This window comes from Eucalyptus grandis, chromosome 1 (genome assembly GCF_016545825.1).
Source record: "Eucalyptus grandis isolate ANBG69807.140 chromosome 1, ASM1654582v1, whole genome shotgun sequence".
NCBI classification, from domain to species: Eukaryota; Viridiplantae; Streptophyta; class Magnoliopsida; order Myrtales; family Myrtaceae; genus Eucalyptus; species Eucalyptus grandis.
This window is the reverse complement of record NC_052612.1, coordinates 27,278,004-27,298,037: the sequence shown is the minus strand read 5'-3', so window position 1 is coordinate 27,298,037 and position 20,034 is coordinate 27,278,004. Positions and strand designations below refer to the sequence as shown.

At 37.1% G+C, this 20,034-nt stretch overlaps 2 protein-coding genes across 2 annotated transcripts; both read right to left on the bottom strand.

Annotated features, from left to right (window-relative positions):
* Positions 1-4,958: 4,958 nt before the first annotated feature.
* On the bottom strand, positions 4,959-13,371 carry LOC104435698 (syntaxin-71). The gene is made up of 9 exons (XM_010048405.3): positions 13,024-13,371; positions 12,554-12,679; positions 7,917-8,076; positions 7,697-7,782; positions 7,502-7,570; positions 7,384-7,428; positions 7,235-7,297; positions 7,044-7,120; positions 4,959-5,240 (listed from the first exon to the last, which is right to left on the bottom strand). Exons 1-9 carry the CDS (start codon positions 13,180-13,182, stop codon positions 5,225-5,227), a joined length of 801 nt encoding a protein of 266 aa, XP_010046707.1. The 5' UTR covers positions 13,183-13,371; the 3' UTR covers positions 4,959-5,224.
* A 6,073-nt stretch (positions 13,372-19,444) lies between these two features.
* LOC104435709 (ubiquitin) lies at positions 19,445-19,755 on the bottom strand. The gene has a single exon (XM_010048413.3). It carries the CDS (start codon positions 19,694-19,696, stop codon positions 19,460-19,462), a length of 237 nt encoding a protein of 78 aa, XP_010046715.2. The 5' UTR covers positions 19,697-19,755; the 3' UTR covers positions 19,445-19,459.
* Positions 19,756-20,034: the final 279 nt, after the last annotated feature.

Sequence of the window (20,034 nt, the reverse complement as noted above, 5' to 3'; positions counted from 1 at the left end):
TTAGTTAAGGGTAATTTGTCACAAATTTATTAGTTTGAGAATTTTTGCAGTCGAATAAATTAATTTGGGGTAAATTTGTCATAAATGTACTAGTTTAGAGTTTTTATAGTTAGTCGGGATAAATTTATCACGGGTGTACTAGTTTGAGGTTTTTCATGATAAAAAAAAAGTTTAGGGTAAATTTGTCACGGGTGTATCAATTTGGGATTTTTCAGGGTATTAAACATTTTTCTAATGATTGCTCCAGAACTTATGAAACTTGGGAGTTTCTCTGGTCCTTGAACATAATAAAGCCGATAGAAAAAATAAACACGGCGACTTGAAAGTTATTTACAAGGGTCTGGTGGACAAAAAACCAAAAAGGTAACCGGTGGTATAAGGTAGGTAATTTTCCTAAGATATATCGTAATTTAGCTCAAATCTTCGTAACATTAGTCAGAATTATATATATTATTTCACCCCACGGATCATAACTAATAAGTTGTCATTGTTCATAACGTGAAAATGTTAACACTTAAGAATTAACCAATAGAAAAATCAAACTCCACTAATCCCCGTACATGATGGTACCTATATTTAATAATTTTTATGAAAAATTATTCCCAAAGTCCTAAACACATTGTATGGCATTTGATTCAGTTCTAAATATATTTAGTCATAAATCTTTTGATAATTTGCCAATAAAATTTTAAATTTTTCAATTATACAATATAATCCTAAACTTTTTATAATTTGTTAATTTATTTCCAAAGTTTTTAATGATTTGTCAATTTTGTCCTTCCAACCAATTTGATTATAAATTACTACTATGGCAATCTAGCCGGTGCCAATTTCTCCTACATGATACGTGGACACAGGCATAAATAATTTTTGTATTTTGTATTTTGTATTTTGCATTTTTTTTTTCTTTTCTTGTTTTTTTTTCTTTTGTCTTTTTTCCTTTTTCCCTCCATCAGCCATCATGCGGGCCTTGTCGATGGCAAGGGAGGTCAATGGTCTTAGGCAAGGTACACCCTAACCTAGGCTAGTGAGAGTTGCCTCATTATATTGGGCAAGAGGTAGCCCTCACCTAGGCAACGATCGCCCTCACCAACCTTAGCTAAGGGCAAGGATTACCCTTCCTAGGCCAAGCATGGGCATCCCTTTTGAGGACAATAGTCATTACTAGTGATGGTTGGCAAAGGGAAAAAGGAAAAAAAATTAAAAAAAAAAAAAAAAATTGAAAAATTATCCATGTTATTATCAACCATTTCATATAGAACGGCCAGCACTAACTAGACCACCAGGTCAACAATTCCTAGCCAAAATTATTAGAATGACTAAATTAGCAAATCATTAAAATGTTTGAAATTAAATGGACAAATCATCAAAAGATTTAGGAATAAATTGACATAATTGAAATGTTTGAAACTAAATTAGTAAGTTGTCAAAAGATTTGTGACTAAAGTAATACAATTAAAAGTTTAAAACTAAATTAGTAGACAATTTTTTGGACAATTTGCAAATAATTTTTCTTGACAACTGTAATTTTCTAAGTCCTTGTAAGTCACAAGTTAATGATTATCCTTCTAATTCATCTCAACTTTCCGGCTTCTCTTTCCATGGCAAACAACCTGAATTTACCGTAAATTATTTATCCACTATTCTTACTATTTTACCTCGATGATCATGACATTACTTTATAGTTCGCAAATTTGAGAGCCCTATCAACGAGTAATTATCTTCATGTAGTTTTCCTTAATCAATAGTAAAATTGACATACTATTTTCTTTGATGTGCGTAGGTTGCTATCTATCTACAATCACTCGATTGGTCAAAATTTAACCTTTCTTTATCTAATGGCTCAAATTTGAATGGGATGAGTCCTCTATTACCCTATACAGGACCAAAGAATTTTCCTATGCCTATAATTTATTGTAGATATGATGGCATTGCTAAAATCACACGAGTTAGCTCATAAGTTATGGCCAAAAGAAAATGGATAATTGGTAGGTCCACCACCAATGTGACAAACTTTCTATGCATTCGCCATCGGATGATTGACTTATATACTTGAAAATAGTAATGCGAGTGAATTCTCCCCCATGCCAACTATTCGATGGCTAATGTATACCTCAATCATCACACCTAATAAAAATCCAAAGAAAATTACTTTTCAAGCAGACTAGCATAACGAAAGTTGAAAGGTATAGTGTGATCGGTACATAGTGATGTGTTTTCACCTTGAATGTCTAAACAACACATCAATGTGTACAAATATGTACTCATACCCACTGATATGCATACATAATTGGGTAGACTTCTCGTCGATGCTACATTCGTTTGGGTGGTCAAAAGTGGAACTAATTCATGACATAGAGAACATATTGGACATTGCATTGAATGGTTAGAAAAAAACCCCCTTCAATCACCTTCTAAGAGTCTTCTGGTCTCGAAAAATTTTGAACATGCGAATGCTTACGCAACTCCAGGTTAAATTTTTGCTCTCGTGAGTCCAGACCGTTGAGCTTTGGTTCAGAATCGGATCGGGAAATGACAAGAAAGCGCGCAGAGAAGGGAGAACAATCATACACTAGAAAACGTATGGATGATTGTTCGATTGGATCAATTATATAAGAGGGGGATAAAAGAATATATGAATTAAACATCAGATTAGAATTATATAGAAAACTTGAAGGTCAGATAAGGGTGAGACTCCAAGGAGAAAACAACATGCCAATCGAATCTTTAGGGCATCAACTTGGCTTTATCGTGTCCCTCTCGCGGTTCCTGTCATGTTCCATGTTCTTGGACAGTAGTGAGTTGGATGGAGAGTCGATCTGTTCCAAGCGAATTGGTCTGAGAGCCCTTTATACAAGGGGTATAATGTGCCGTTGTTCACGGGACTTGAGACCATGTCGACTTCAACAACAATAATTTGAGTCGACACATTCAATAAGGCCGATTTGAAGCGCAATCATTGGGTACACTAATTCAATAACCAACGTTGCAAATAGATCCAAGCAAAATGCAACGAGAGTATGTGGTCCAGCTTCTTTATTTCCTCTTTTCTGTCTTTTGAGATGGAGATAGAGGTGAGGAAGAAGACAGCTGTGGTATTGTCGAAGAGCAATGTCAAAATCTATGGAACCTATAGGTGATAAATCATTTTCCAGCAGGTACAATGGATGCCCGAAAACCAAGGAATCTCTGAACTCAACAGCTACAAGACATCCATAGTCATTAATAGATTGACACTATATGGACTTTCGTTTGTTTCACTAAAAACTTCAAAATAAAAAATTTAAAAAAAAAATGATTCACTTTCATTTGTTTGATAGCAAAGAGAAATTGATTTCCTTCTTATCAAAAGAAAGTTGTTATCCCCCAATCTATACTTGTTATTTTCAATTCCTAGAATATATTTTGACTGCGTTTAGTCGACCAGATAAAAATCAGGATAGAATATGTTTTATCATATCCCGTGTTTGGTAGGTGTCTAGGATAGGATAAGGTCGGATATAGAAGGGATATAGACCAAATAAAAAAATCCGCAGGGGGTGAAATAAGGTCGGGTAGGATTTCTTTTATCCAAAACATAAAACCGTACGCTTTTTTTTTTTCTCCGTCGTTCACCTACAGACGACTTTCTGTTTCCAAAGTATCGACATTGAAGCCTTCTCCTCAACAGCTCTCCAATTCTCATCAAAATTTTACGAAAGCGACAAATTTTCAAAGGTAAATAATCATTAGCGACGAATTTTCAAAGGTAAATAATCATTCTCTCTCTCTCTCTAACATTGATTTCTAAAGTAGTCGTGCTTGTGTTATTCTACTTATATCGGTGCTTGATTTTGACTTGTTGCGATTCTGTTGCTCTTTTTCTAAATGTCCAAATGAGTCTTGACGAGTGGAAGAATTATTGAGTCTTTTGGTATGGAAGAAGCATGATTCTTTAAGGGATGTGGGGAGTGGCTGGGGTTTGGTTTCTGGGTCCAATTTTAGTTGAAAGGTTTCATCTTTGTTGTCAGGGATCGTGCTAAATCAGTGCAATCCGAATCTTTTCTCCAGTTGTCTTTGTTACTTAAGTCTAATCGTTTTTCAACTTGTCTTTGGTTGTGATTCTATTTCTTGTTTTTCCCTCCATGCCCAAGTGAGTCCCAATAAGTGGTAGAATTATTTAGTCTTTTGGTATGGAAGTAACGTGATTCTTTAAGGGATATGGAGAGTGGCTAGGGTTTTGGTTTATAGGTTCAATTTTGGTTGAAAGGCTTCATCTTTGTTCTAATTGGGCATTTGTTTGATTTGGTATTGGACCTGTAACAAAATAGAAACAAATGAAAAACTTATAAGAGAGAAAAAGAATTTATGTTTCAAAGTGAATATATTGAAATTAAGGTTATTCTAAAAACGTTTGATATTGAAGGGAGTATCCAAAAGATTATTTCAAATGAACAAAAAAAGTTATTACGATGCGTAATCATAAAATTCGATGAGAATCTGTTAATTTGAAAAAGATATATTGTTTTGAATGATTTTGTGAATATTAAACCCGCAAATTTGTACTTGCCTAATGTTATTATTTTTAAAATATCCAAATTTAAATCCGTAATTCATAAATTGGATAAGATATGAAGATATCCGACTTTAAATCCGTAATTCACCAAACAATAGATTGAATAGGATATGAGGATATTCGACTTTAAATCCATAGTTCACCAAACAGTTTGATGGGATATGGAGAAATCCATGGATTTCTTATCCTATCCCGTTTAGAAATCCGGACGGCCAAACGCAGTTCGTAGATCAATTAGTTTTCTGTCATCTGACACCAGAAAATTAAAAAACAATTTCCTCAAAAAAGTTTTTTTTCAAACAAACAGACCCTATATTTCACTTTAGACAACCAAATGAAAAAACAAACCCTCAAAGCTATGAAGATGACCGTGGAATCTATTCATGAACATGCAACAGATTTATTTGTCAAGTCGATGCATGTTACTCATGAACATATATATCCAGGAAACTGTTAAAACATCAGGGTGCCATTAAATGAAGGGTATACACGACAGAAAATAATGTCGATAGCTTCAACAAATTCGTCTACAGAAATAAGAATTCCTTTGCTGAGTCGGGGGAGAGCACCACAGATATACACTGAGAAAAAGAATCAATACAAGCACCACAACAAGTCCTCAAAGTACGAAACAAGCAGAAAACCCAACTCTGTAGGAAGGTGCCGCTTTCACTTTTTCAATACACTGCAAGGAAAGCACAGTATGAGCAGAAGGTGCAGATGTGGAGTTATAGATAAGTAAGCAAAGAAAAATTAAGTGGACTCTCCTGCAATTTAACCAAACCAAGCAAGCTGAGGAAAGGATTATCAAAGCTAGTCATCGAAAATTAAAAATGATGAAATAATAAGCATAATGTAGGTGGCATAGAACAATTAATTAACTTCGACTGAACTGGGAATGTCTGGCAAAATATTATTTTGACCTCCACTTAACGGAAGTTTCAATCAACATGCTGTCGACAATTAGGTCCATTTAAAGAAAGAGGAAAGAGAGAATCTAAGAGGTACACAAAATATTCAACCCAATATACGTTTCAAACTACAGTTTTTCCACAGTAGCCCATTCATTTGATCCTCAGAAGTACCGTAGTCCAAGTTAATCAGGGTAACATCGGTCCCAAATAATATGATGCAGTAAAAGTTAACCACACTTTATGCACAGCTTGTAACACAGAATATATGGGGTTAGACCATGAGTAATGCAGTTCGCAATGAAACGTCCAGAATTAGTTGATTCCTCTGCCTTGGTGTAACGATGAAATCTGGTTGCTGGAGAAAGTACTTGTTAGTTTGGCTATTGATACTAATAGAACTTCCCTCGATGTGGCCTACAAGATCAAACAAGTTGATATTTGTTGAACTCATGTTGCGTGAAGATCTGGTGAAAGCTGGATAGTTCCATCAATTCTCTCAGGTCAAAAACTTCTAATTTGATAAGGATTCTATTTATTAAAATTTGAGAACCAATGAAAATTCAATTTTTATTTCTTGCTATTAGGATATTACATTCTTGTTTAGAGATTTCCTATTTAGATAATTTTTCTTATTTAGGTTGCAGTAGGGTTTCAGAAGACTTTATATATGATTGTAATTCTTTTTCTCGATAGAATCCATGAGATTATGAGTTCTAGAAATTGTTTGTTTTGGAATTGCGTGATGCAATTCTTCTCTTATTGTAATTTTTTAGAAATCCTATGTGTGGTGTTTAGGGAGATTTAGGTGAGATGCACGAATGAACTTACTCGTTGTGAGTCATCATTCATTGTGATTTATATTCATTCTCTACTAAGCTAGACAAGCATTTGAATCCATCACCTAACATCACCAAAATGTTAATTTGGGAACACAAAGGGGACAGACCGAACCTCAATATTGACAAGACACGTATATTCAATCACCAACTCAATTGAGACAAAGTTAAGAGCAAGGTAATTGCACGTGGCTATTGAAAAATATGAATGTACACTAGATATCTACACCAGTTGAATGAGGTCACTAGACATTCTCGAAAGGGGAAACAGTAAAAGATAATGTGGCTACATAAGGTCATAAAGTAGCCTAACAGCTTTCTAGTTTAGCCTAATAGCGTGCGTGCATGTGTATGTGTGAGGAGAGAGAGAAAGAGAGAAGGAGAGAGAGGATATGAGCCGTTTCAAAACAGAATATGATGATTTCATATAAGAAGCTGAGAATCAAACTTCAATCAAGGGCCATGCGTTTCAGTTGGATTTAAAAAAAAAAAAAAAAATTACGGTGTCAGCACCAAGTATAAATAGGAGATCATGATAAATAAAATACCACGAACAAATAATAATGAATATCCCAGGAATGAAGAAGAAAAGGAATAAGTAGACAACTTGTAACACAGAATACACAGTATGCACAGCTAACACACGTACACAGATAAGATGGAGAATTCAACCATTTGACTGGAGATACATAATAAGAAATAGATTCGTAAAAAGTAACTTGAAGAGATGGAGCTTACTTGTATAAATAGGCAGCAATACCCAGAATTATGCACAAAAGAACTATATCGATACAGAAATTCCGGCTAGACCTCAGCTGGAAGAAGAACAAAAACTTCATCAGACAACTCACCATCAATGAGAAATGACCATAAATCAATGTAAGTACTCTAGCAGAACTTAATATTGGTATTACTGTACTTCACATCACCTGAGTAACCGTATCCTTAAGCCTGACATTTGTATTTTTTAAGTCTGAAGCTGCCTTGTCCACCTAGTAAATTGCAGAAAGGAGTCAATACATGAGTTGGGTAAGTGATGCCAGGAGGAAAAAATAAATCAGAAGTTCTATTTTGTCACCTTGGTGTCAATCTCGTCCATCAAAGGGACCTGCCTGTCCAATTCCTACACGCATGGCACAGAAAGTTAGGTAATCACCTGGAAACAGCAGAGAAAAGATCACAAGAACAGCACAAACCTCGTTCATATCATGCGCCATATTTTTCAATGTATCCAAACCCTCGGCTATCACATCCAGACCTTGGTCCTGTGTAGACATCAAGTTAGAACCACCAAGAAATGTGGGCCCAAACATTTTGAGGCATGAAGTGAACTTCTTCAAGTACAAAGATCAGCAAACCATGCAAAACACTAATCTGAGTATGTTACTTGCCTGCTTCAGTTTCCGCATTTCATACTCTTGCCTAAATTGGCTTGACCCTTCGGTTTGTTGGAAATAGTCACTGTCCATCCTTCCATCTGGACGCAAATGAAACATATCAACATGTATTAAGTTATCAGATGAACAGCCCCCATTCCACCAACCAAAATCATTTTCAGAAAGATGAAATATATATGAACATATGAACAAACAGCTAGCTCTGACCAGCAACCTGAATCAAACTTTATTTCTGCGCGTGATGCGGAAGTTGTCCAACCTCCAGCCTTTTTAGGTGCAGGTGCAGTTCCATCTGGTATGTTCTCGATTCTGTCCGGCAGTGCAAGGGCTAAATCATTACGGGCAGCAAATTCTTCAGATGAAAGTCCTTTCACCTGTAATTGAGTCAGTATGAGACTGAATACATGACTAGTAGCTCCTTTTTCTACCAAACCTTGGAATGAAGAAGGAAAAAAGCATGTCCAAGTGCAACAACTTCATTTGTTGGAAGATCTATAGATTGGCTTATTTAATTGGGAGAAAATTGCCACAATGGCAAGGCAGAAACCATCCAATAGGCTCCAAACAATGGATAAGTTAGCCAAGAAATACTGTTATCTTACGGCAAGCCTGCCACTCAAGCCCAACTAACAAGTGATCAAAGAGTACTCAAAGATCGGAATTCCCAACTCAACCAAGCACTTTATGTTTACATCCTCTAAACAGGGTTCATGGGGCCACAAAGGGGTGAAATGGAGGTGCCCATGTTCCTGTAAGTATGTTTGATTTCGATCGGTGAAGGTTTTGAGGGTCTGACATATACAGTGGGAAAGCTTAGCATGATAAGGCTAGAGGTAAAAATGAGGCAAACAAGTCCCTCCTAAGTTTGCAAAATTTAGCGAGCCAGTTTATCCGACATTCAGATTAAGGCCGCAAAAGCTAGCTGGGGCTACAGGTTAATTTTTAGTCCACAGAAGATGACCATGAGCTAAGCTATATATATGGCAGTAAAGTCCATCACTCACACCATAGCTACCCTGGTTAACTTCAGACCCACGTTACCAGGCCAAAAATGAACATATAGAGAACAAAAGAACCCAAAAGTTTATCGAAGTTCCACCTTCAGTTGGAATAGGTGGTAACAAAGTAACCATCATAGAAAAAATTTGCCAAGACAACATCCAAAGACCAATCAAGAATATTGATGGAGGAGCATTATACCAATTTTTACTATTTTAGGTCTTTTCTTCTTTAATTAGTTATTTACTATGTTACTAGGACAAAGTGGTCATGAAATAATCATGTGAAATTAAATGAGGTTCAGTGGTTGAGATTAGAACATATTTAAGGGCCTGTTTGTTTACACATAAGCCAAAGTAAAAAGTACTCATTTGCTTTCCCGCCAAAATATAAAACACATTTCAAACTTCAATAAATTATGATAAAATTATATATGAATCCATGTGTCAACATCTTAGTGTTGATAAAGTTTCGTGAGTTTCAGATTTTAAAAAACAATATGCCTGAGGCGCAAAATTAAAATTTAAAAAAAAAAAAAAAGAGTAAAAGTCAATCCAGATATAGACCCCAAGTCTAATCAAGGGTTGAGATCTAGATATGTTTCTAACCATAGTATGAACAGGTGTTTGAAATCACTTAATTTGGCTTTATATTCACTATAAACATAATTGGTTCTCTAAAACCCTACATATCTAGTTTTTGTTCCAGTTTCAAATTCTTCCCAAGTTTGGCTCTTGCATTGGCTCCTTTTACCGTCTTTTATATCTCTAATGATGTCAAATGGTATTAGAGCAAAATTTCCACTTAGCATTTTTTATTTCGACAAAATGTTTAAGTGTGGCTTAAGTTGTGGAAGAGGCAGTTGGCACAAGCAACAAAGACAGACAGTAGATTCACCACAATCTATTCAACATTTACAGCAGCAGAAGTTTGTTAAATCTCAAATGGAGATTTCGAAAGGCAACCACTATCCCTTGGACATGCAAGAAGGTGGTCGAGGAGCAATTGATAAGATAAAAATCCCTTTCATGATGCCGGGCCCATAAAATAATGCAAACGGAGGTTGGTTAGAAAAGCAGTCCTTTATGCTTAATGGTGGTTGAACCAAAGTAGAAGTTACTGATTTTCATTGTGATCTGTATGTCAATAATTTTAGATTTTGTATGGAGAAGCAAGCTTGGACCACAAGGCAACTCAGTGGAAGGCATAGCTTATCAAGCTTGGACCACTAGCCAAAGCAACATTTGTCGGTAAAGGATATGAATTAGAGTTCACCCACATTTCTACAAGGGTTGGTTTCCGAGAGACTCATGAACATATGACTTCTCACAATCTAATGGGATTGAATCAATCCATTAAGATATAAGATGAGAGTAATTTAACTGTTCACTGTAGACTTGATCGCTATGGGTCCCAAGCTGGCCCAAGTGGGCTAGGCTAGGCTTTTTAACTATATAGGCCAGGGAGTAATTCAATTTGATTTTTATGTTGAACATGACTATACAAGTTTGAAGAATCTAAGGTAGCAGAGGAGACATTAAAAATGAGATTCCACTTTTTATGCGTGTTCAGAAGCCAATTTACAAGCTTTGAGGAGCTCAAAAATCATTGTCAAACTGATCCTTACTTCAGCCATGTCCTAACAGTGTTAAAAGAAGTAGAAAATGTAGAACCTCTGCCTTGCAAGTTGCATGATGGTTACTTATTTGAAAGGAACCTACCGTGCATTGTGGAAGGTTCTTTAAAATGAACAAGTTATTAAAGAGCTTCATGGTAGTGGCTTGAAACAACCTTTATTTTAAGAATATGGCAATGGTGTCTGTTTAGCTTAAAATGACACAAGCAAATTGGTGAGGTTCTCGGATTGCAAATTTGGCAAGACCAAGTCACCGAACACAGATTTATACACACCTTTACCACTGTGAGAAGCATTTTGGGTTCATTTGAGCATGTGTTTCGTCCTAGGATCTCCTAACCAACAAAAGATATTATTCAATTCTTGTTGTTGTGGATCAACTATAAAAAATGGCCACCTTATTCCCTATTCGAAATCATCTAGCACAGGTTACAACACATATTGTTGAGTTGTTCTTTGGAGAGGTAAGGTTAATGATAGTCCAATTTCTATTACATCTGATAGAGATGTCGAGCCAAAGAACCATTTTTGGAGGACTTTGTAAAGGAGATTCAAGACTCAATTGAACTATTATAGTACTTACCATCCCCAGCCAGAAGGTCAGACATAACGTGCTTCATAGAAGCTGTGTAATAGGCTATAATGTATTGCCGAAATACATAACAAACAAGGATTTTGTCATTCCTCAAGCTGAGATTTCCAACAGCAATGTGAATAGAAGCATCAAGAAGACCCTAGTACAAGCTGCAATAAGTGTTGAAATCATTGCATGTGCTTCATCTAGGTTTCACTTCAACAGTGGTGGGGAATAGAGTAAGCAATGAAAAAAGGCAAGGTGTTTGCAAAACATGTGCAAATTGGGACAGGAAAAGGTAAGAGCAATATTGAAGGATAGCAATGAAGCATATTACGCTACAACTATACAACATCACGAGGTGAAGGATTTTTAGGAGGGAGACCTAAAACTTGTCTACTTGAGGTGATAAATGTTCAAGTCAAGGAAGTTTTGGCATTGCGGGGTGTTCAAGAATTAAATCTAATGTGTATGTTATAAAGATACCATATGAACTATAGATCAGCCCATTTCTCAATGTCTTCATCTTATATGCTCTTGAGGGGTTTGACAAAGGAAGTCCCTCCAGTTTAAGATCAATTTTTCTTCTTCTTGATAAACGTTATTCATTTCTCAAAATCCAAGAAGATCTATTTTCTATCACAGCTCGAACTCTTCTCAATTGAGCCATTGATTTTAGTTTCTTTTTGCTGTCTTTTACATCCCCAACAACCAAAAAGACACTTCACAACTCCTATAACATCAAGCTAAAACTGCCACTCCTGTCCTCACAAGATTACATGATAGTGCTTTTGGATTCACAAAACTTTGGTTTCCCCCACCAGAAACTTCCCCTTTTGACCGAGAGATTATGGACCAGCAGGAAGAATAAAAATACTTTGATTTCTTAATGCATAATTATCAAGTTCCTGTTTTCATCATCAAGAGATATACAGGCATAAAAGATATGCCACCCTCCTAAAACCTAGATGAGAAATACCAATATAATCAGCAACTACTCAGAAGCTGTAAAGAGAAATCCTTATTTAAAGAGTCTGCTGAGGATATTGATATGATCCAGGGCAAGAAGTAGAAGTTCAAAATCTAATATGAGTTCGAAGGTATACACCACATGTTGCATGCATAAACTTCGTACCTAAGTAGATCAACATGTACAAGTCTAGAATTTTTTCTCGCTCTTACAAATCTCATGACGCATAAGTGTATCTCACATCTTTTATCACAATTAACCACAGAACCTAACCAATATGTTTAAAAGCGATCGGCAAGTTTAAATAAATCTAGTTGTTGTCAGCCCAATTAAGTAGGGAGCTTTCCAGTGGTCAAAAGGCTGACGGTTTCCATAAGCTATGAAATATCATCTACGTTTAGACACCAAGCTCATAATGCACTAAGAACTTTCCCAAATTGCATGTCATGCATCCTATGCATACCAGTCGCACGGTACAAAAAGAAAGTCAAACAAGTAAGAAAGTAAGCACAAACATAAAAGAGTAATAAAACTCATTCGTCTAATAACCAAAGTTAAGTTATCTATGAACTTCCCAAGATTTCTGCTCCGAAAAGTAACAAACAAGAGGAGTTTGAAAGAGCAAAAAACTAGATCCTATCTCAAAATGAGCAGGAACCCAAGAATTTGTACCTTCTTCATAGCCAATCTTTGCAGCTTAGGCACTTCCTCGAGTAACCGGGCCTTGGTTCGCCGAATCTCCGCATTCAGAGCGACCGCAGACGCCCTACTCTTCTCGGTGGCAGCGGCCTCCGCTTTCTAGTACAAGCCAAAAAATAGCGCAGATATAATAGACGATCGCAACAAATAGCTCGCAGTCAGCAGATTAACAAGGACGACATCCATTGTCTCGAGAAGAAAAATGCAAGATACCGCCATCGGCTAGTAGCGGCAGTCAAGCAATCGAGAGAGAGAAGAGACAAATCACGCGGCAATCAGCTCTTCCATTCCATCCATTACGACTAAATCCGAAACGAGAGTCGAAACACAGTGCGCGCCTCCTCCGATCCGGTCCGATTTTACCGGCCGGAACGGCAAAGTCAAAAGCAAGCGGCGGGAAGAGAAGGGGGAGGGGGCGAGGTTCAGATCTGGAGGAAGGGGACCTGCTCGGCGGCCTCGACGTCGGCCTCGACGGCGGCGTAGAGGCGGGCGAAGGCGTCCTCGCCGGCGACATTGCTGGCGTCCTTGTGCTTCTCGACGTCGTACTTGTCGTACTTCTTGCAGATCGAGTCCACCCGAGTCAAGATGTCGATCACGCTCATCGTCGCTCCTCCGGCTGGACCACCGGCGGCCGGCGGGGTTCCGGTGTCTCGTCGGCGAGGTGCGTAGTCTGCAGTGAAGAGGAGGAGCGAGAAAATGCAGAGAGAGGGAGAGAGAGAGAGAGAGAGGATTTGACGCGGGGAAGGCGATGCTGGTGGCAGCGAGTGCGGAGCGAAGAGAGCACGAAGAGGAAAGCTGAAACCAGCCTGTACGAAACCGAACGACCCCCCTTTTTTTTTAATTATTATTATTATTTTTCGGCCACCCCCCTTCAGAAAATGAAATTGAATTTCGACGCCTCCACGGCTAACTACTTCCTTTCCTCCTAAGCTCGTTTGAATCTTGCTCTTTCCATAATTCTAGTGCTCAGTTATTTATTTTATATCATTTTGAATTATTCTAATTTTGAGTAAGTTAGGTCCTATTTGACAATATTTATATTTCTCCCCATTTCTATTTTTTTATTTTCCGGAATAAAAAAAGATTAAAATAAATTTATTTAATAACGTCAATTAATTTTTATATTTCTCAGAATAAAAGAGTAACTGGAAAATAGATTTAAAACAGAAATAATAAGTAAAAAAATTTAGTTTTTTATTATTTTTAGAAATGAGTTATTTTCTTCTTCTTTTTTTTTTTTTTTCTTCTTTTCTTCTTCTTTGTCGGCCACCACCATCCTCTCCCGCCCGTCGGTCGATCACCACCTGCCATCACCAATGCCACCGCCCACTAGTTGGCCGACCAACCACCGACGGACCTTAGTGATCAGCAATGGCGGCGTCAACGACAATAAGGAAGAATAAAAACATTTTTTTAAAAATATATTACAAAAAATTTGTGAATCGTACCAAACACATTCTTATTCTTTTTCCATTAGGAGAATAAAAATTTTATATACTTATCAAATACATTTTTTTATTGAGAAATTATTCTAGGAAATAAAAATAGAAAGATATTATTTATAAAAGGAAATTGTTCATCAGAATAAAAGAGTTACCAAAGGACCCTTAGTTAATTGAAGAAAATTAGATTGACATAGTAATTTTAAAACAATCAATTTACCAAATAATCTTCAAAGGTTTCCAAAAATCGATAAATACTTCTGCAATGAAAAAAATTGGGATTATATATTTGTTACCACGAGAACTATTGGCAATTGCAAATCATTTGATTGGTTTGCTTTAACTGTTAAGAGTAGATGACATGTTCGTACTACATATATATGTATGTACATTATCATCTAAGATCAAAACTTGCATATAAAAGGAATATAGAAAGAATAATATAGATGGCACCATTGATTGCTAGGAAGCCTTGGCACTTGCGTCAAGCATTGTTGCGCATATTTCTTTCCATTTTGAAGAATTGATTGCAAGATTATGTCCATTTTTTTTGTCTTGTAAAACAAATAATATAATCAATGTAAATCACTACTATTTTAATTAAAGAAAGAATAATAAGAACTTACTACTTCTCCAAAGTTGATTGTTTATTCTGGGATGAATAGATGTTGCTTTAAACACCCATACAGATTTATGACTAAATTTGATGGATTAAAACCCTAATTTCTCAAAAGATACTCGGTTTGAAAAATAAGTTATACAATTCCCTACTGGATGTGTGGAAAAATTCAATTATAAAATGGAGTCTTATGATTAGCGTCAGACGATGTACAAAACACAGTCTTCAAAACTCCACACTGCTTTCACCACGTCCCATAAATTCCTCATTTACTTTCGCACTTTAAAATAAATATTTCTCCTTTTGCAATATTTTAATTTTTCCTCGAAAAAAAAAAGCTCAAAATAGCTATCATTCATTGCACAGGCTTTTATGTATTTCTTTCTTTTCGGATTGATACTTTTAAAAACTCCAAATTCGTACGTGTGACAAATTTACCTTAAATTTTATTTTTTACCATGAAAAAATGACAAATTTACTTCGACTAAACATAAAAAATCCTAAACTGGTATATTTATAACAAATTTACCATTCGACCTCCAAAAATCCCAAACGAATACATTTATAACAAATATACTTCATGTTAAATTGAATTACTACCACAAAAAATCACTATAACCAACAAAAAGTAATACTGGTTAACTATCACGTGTCATTTAACTTAATAATTTAATTTAAAAAATTTAACGGAAACTAAAAATTTATATCAAATTGAAAATTTATCAATTATCAATTTGAGGTAAATTCATCAAAGGTGTATCAATTTAGGATTTTTGGTGGTCAAAAAATTAATTTGAGATAAATTTGTAAATTTGAGATTTTCAGAGTATTAACCCTTTCTTTTTTTTCTTTTTTTGATAAAAGTATTAACCCTTTCTTTTCTGCCGGCTATATCGAAAACACATAGATTGGTCATAACCCTCAAAATTTAGTGGACTCGACTGTCAAAGTTTGGAACTTTTATATTCCCCTTCCCCCCCAAAAAAAAAAAAAAAAGAAGAAAATTTTCCTTCTCCCTACTCCTTTACTTCTTATGTTTCCGCTGGAAACCATACATTATAGCGCATATAACGGAAAACTGAAAGGAAAAGTAGCAGAAGATTTACTTGCAGCACGAGATCCAAAATCACCACTCGCAAGAACAACCAATGTCCGTCATCTGCTCATCACATTACAATGAAATAACACAGGTTCTGTTCAATCACATTCTCGATTAGTTGTCAGCGCATGGCACGACTGTTCGGGAGAGACAGAGAAATTTTACAGCTGAAAGCAGGAGACTTCGTGCATATACAGAGATATCAGAAGCAGGAAACAAAGCTCATCCTTACAGAACGTTAGGCTCTTTCATTCATATAGAGAACCATCAGAAGCATGGGACAGATAAATCTTGTACCGCTGAAAGGATGGAGCTAGTAAAACGCACCCACAAACCGGACGACTCCCATAAGAACTCATAGCTTGTCACCGCTGAAGCACGCCCATCTCTTCAAGCAAAGAAAAAAACATGGAAGGTATACTCTTTGTGAAAATTGCAATCAGCAAGACAGCGACAGTCCTCCCTCATGCAGCAACATAGTGGTTGTACTCCTGCGACATTCTTAATTAGATGATAGCATCTTCATGCATCAAAGCTGCAATATCTGAAGGCATGCATCCTGACCTGCAGTATCTTCTTGCTACTCCCGGAGAAATCTTGTTGTTTTTGTGGTCCCTGGATGAGAGATCGAAGAAAATAGAACTCTTCAATAAGAAATCATGGAGTACCAGTAATTTCACAATCTCGACACATTACTGCTAAAAAAATTTCCCTGTTTGATACCCACTTAATAGGACCCAAAAGTGCCACTACTCGAATACATTCATCAATTCCATCCATTTGCAACCTTCCTTTTATGCTAAGCATAGACTAACTGAGATTGCAAAAAGTTTCAATGGAAATGCAAAGTGAAGAACTAACTGAGAAACTTAAATGCGCATCTTGCATTTCCATTCAAATTTGTATAAACTGAAAAGAGAAAGAACCAGCCCTGAAGAACAAACATCTTTCCCTAGCTGTAGCCCTAGCTTTTCATACTTGCTACTTCGGACTTGTTTCCAACAGAAATCTATGCAACAATCCCACAGTTGCAGAAAAACAAATCATAGCACAATTTAGTGAGGTTGTTTTCCGAATATCCTGTTCTAGCCATTTCATTACATTTGGGAACTCGGAACTTTCCAAGTTTATAATTTTTGTCAAAAGGTGAGAATAAACCAAATGATGGGTTAATCCTAGGTTGTCTTCCCAATTTACCCAGTAAGCTTGAGAATAGCCCTAGCCTCTAGCTCAACCACCTCACCACCAGATTAACCATCAAAAGGCACTATCATTCCTCTACACAGATTACTTAACCAGCCAAAAGCTATAATTCAAAATCACTCCTGCATGCTTACTGAACAGATTGCAATAAGAATCGCTTGGCCATAGAGAAGTGGTAACCCCGTGAGAACACAAATCAGAAGAGACATCACAAATTCTTTAGCTTGTTCTATGGCCAATCTACGGTAAAAGAGATATCTCCTTCAGCAAACCCTACATACAGACATGTTAACTTGAAGTCATGTCCTACACCAGAATCCACTCACCCCCAAATCTCAAAGTACGAATCTTGCAAACTCAGACTATGGAGTTCCGTCACTATAAACTTCTCTTCTTTGCTTAAAAGAACACCTGACACGTGTCAGGAAGCTTAAAAAATCAGTTTGCCTGTTCATGATATGTGGGTCATCCAGAGTTAACTACAAGCAAATGCGTTGCTAATCAATTATTTCGAGCGTTCTCAGTACCAACACTAAAAATTACAATTTGGGATGAGCACCTTAAAACATCTGAAGCAACAGGTCTAAAAGCAAATCCAAAATGCCAACACTCAATATGCTAAAACCAGGTATCAGCATTGAATAAAGATCACAGACTCATATCTGGATCTGCAACAGATGATCAATCCAGGTCAAGCTGTTTATCAGCCAACCACATCAACACCAGAATGGCCGCTTACCTGGACACTCTCAATAAGCTGCTGCATACCTGCAGCTGCCTTTCTAATTTCTACTGTCTATCGTCTTGAAACAAGATATTGGCTGCCTGCATAGAACTGGATTGCATCCATTATATTTTTCAATGTTAACAGTAAACATCAAATGGCAGCAACATATTTGACTTCCACTAAATTGCATTATCTCTTAACTATAGGAGACTTCCAAGATCTCTCAAGCAGAAAAACAAATTGTTTGGGAGAATTTAAACGAATTTTTCTGGTTCAGGAGAGCAATTCGCAGCAGTCATCAAGCAGAGGATTTTAATCCTCGCATTGTTAGGAAAGTGAGGTGACTTCATGCAAATGCAGAGACATCAGAAGCATGTAAAAGACAAAGCCATAAGGACTTATCCATATAGAAAACCAACAAGATTACACAAGCTTTGTGCAAAATTTTTCTTACTGCTATGATGGAGCTTACTGATTTCAGGCACCATGAAACCAGATGAAACAGCATGAAAACTGGTAAGTTTGTCTCTTCAGAATTTGCCACCATGGAGGCAGAGGAGAACAAAGTGCAGCACTGATTTAGCTCCAGCATAGCACCGACAGGTGCATAAGAAATGGATGTACTCGATTCTTTTTGATGAATAGATCAGATCACAACTTCAAATATGGGATTTAAACGGATCAAATAGGAAACAATACTCCGAATCATACAACCATAATAAAATCTACTATCAGCCAAAGTTCATAGAATTTGCAAAAGAGTCAGAAGAAACGTTTCGATCCTCTTATTTGTACCTATATGCATTTGAATCCCGATTCACAAATCTCTCGGTTTCATTGTATCGCCTTCAATGGCATTTTAAACCTTAGTCAATAAAACACCAATGCATCACCGTGCCAGCAATTTACAGAAAGTTCAGAATTTGTAAGTTTGGGATGTGCTGGTCATGCCACGTTACTCAGCAAATCAACTATGAACCCAACAAATCCAGGCAGACAACTTAGCATAAAAGCACTCGTACAAGTGAAAAGTCACAGTTCTGATCTTTTGCTCACCCCACAGTCAACATATTTATGGCGAAATCACAATGAAGCCTTAAAGCAGTGGTTTCATTGTCAGAATCTAGCAACAAGATGCACTCACTGCACTCGAAAAGCAAAAACCGACTATCTCCATCTTTAAATTTTGATATCCCGACAACTTGAGAAATCTTAGCCATCGGTTCTCTTTTCCAGGCTGAAGGGGCACATAGCTTAATTGAAGTCGTCTAATATTTCCACAGCAGGAGACGACCACAAATTTTCACTGCTTCATCTTCCTCCTCTTCTTCCCCACCCAGCCTTCTTATAATCTATCCTACCAATCCATGAGATAAACAAGAGATATACTTCACAATAATTTACTCATGGACAGAGACGTTATCAAGAAAACAACCTTAGTATTCCGTAAAATTGCATCTTCTCGAAACAGGAAACCCACGGAGATCTTTAAGGTATTCCAGCAGCGCCAAGAGAAGAATTGTTTAGGAGACATCTCGTGAAGGTATAGAACATGCTTCATGAAAAATAGTTCTCGAGATATAGAACGCACGAGAAAAAAAGATCAAGTTGTACTTATTCAAAGGTTCACTCATTCGTTATTTACATAAAAAGAAAACCTACCCTAGACCCAGCAATGACCCATAAGCTTATCCTGTCTAAAAATGGCTACTTTCAAGCTCCGTGAAACCAAGATGAAATCGCATGAAAACTCCCTTAACTGTATCAAAAAGAGAACACTCCCGTCCCATCAGAAACCGCCACCGCGGAGCCTGAGCACGAGGTGGAGGGTGGACTCCTTCTGGATGTTGTAGTCGGCGAGGGTGCGGCCGTTGTCGAGCTGCTTGCCGGCGAAGATGAGGCGCTGCTGGTCGGGAGGGATGCCCTCCTTGCCCTGGATCTTGGCCTTGACGTTGTCGATGGTGTCGGAGCTCTCGACCTCGAGGGTGATGGTCTTGCCGGTCAGGGTCTTCACGAAGATCTGCATCTTGACGTGTAGCGGTTTTGAGCAGAGGAGATTGATCTCTTGATGAGAAGAGAAAGGTGGCGGGGGCTTTTGGAGAGTTCAAGTAGGAGAAAAGTCGCCGACTCAAGGTCAATGTGTCACCGACGACCCCAAAAAACCAAAAGATGTCAAGGTGACGTCATCATCGAATCATCGGAATCATCGAATTATCGGAAGGGAAAAGATCCAGAAAAATCAGGATAGCACTCGATCAGAAATATTATGTAAGATTTCGAGCAGCGTGTCACGAGAATATCGAGGATAATTATTATCCATGCGTTAAACGAAAATAGAAGTAAGATTGATAATTATGAGTATAT

Coding starts and splice junctions, on each gene's coding strand:
- LOC104435698 (XM_010048405.3), bottom strand. CDS start 13,182: ATGAGCGTGATCGACATCTTGACTCGGGTGGACTCGATCTGCAAGAAG. Junction 12,680..13,023: donor ACGTCGAGGCCGCCGAGCAG/GTCCCCTTCCTC, acceptor GGCTTGTACTAG/AAAGCGGAGGCCGCTGCCAC. Junction 7,571..7,696: donor AAATGCGGAAACTGAAGCAG/GCAAGTAACATA, acceptor ATGTCTACACAG/GACCAAGGTCTGGATGTGAT.
- LOC104435709 (XM_010048413.3), bottom strand. CDS start 19,696: ATGCAGATCTTCGTGAAGACCCTGACCGGCAAGACCATCACCCTCGAG.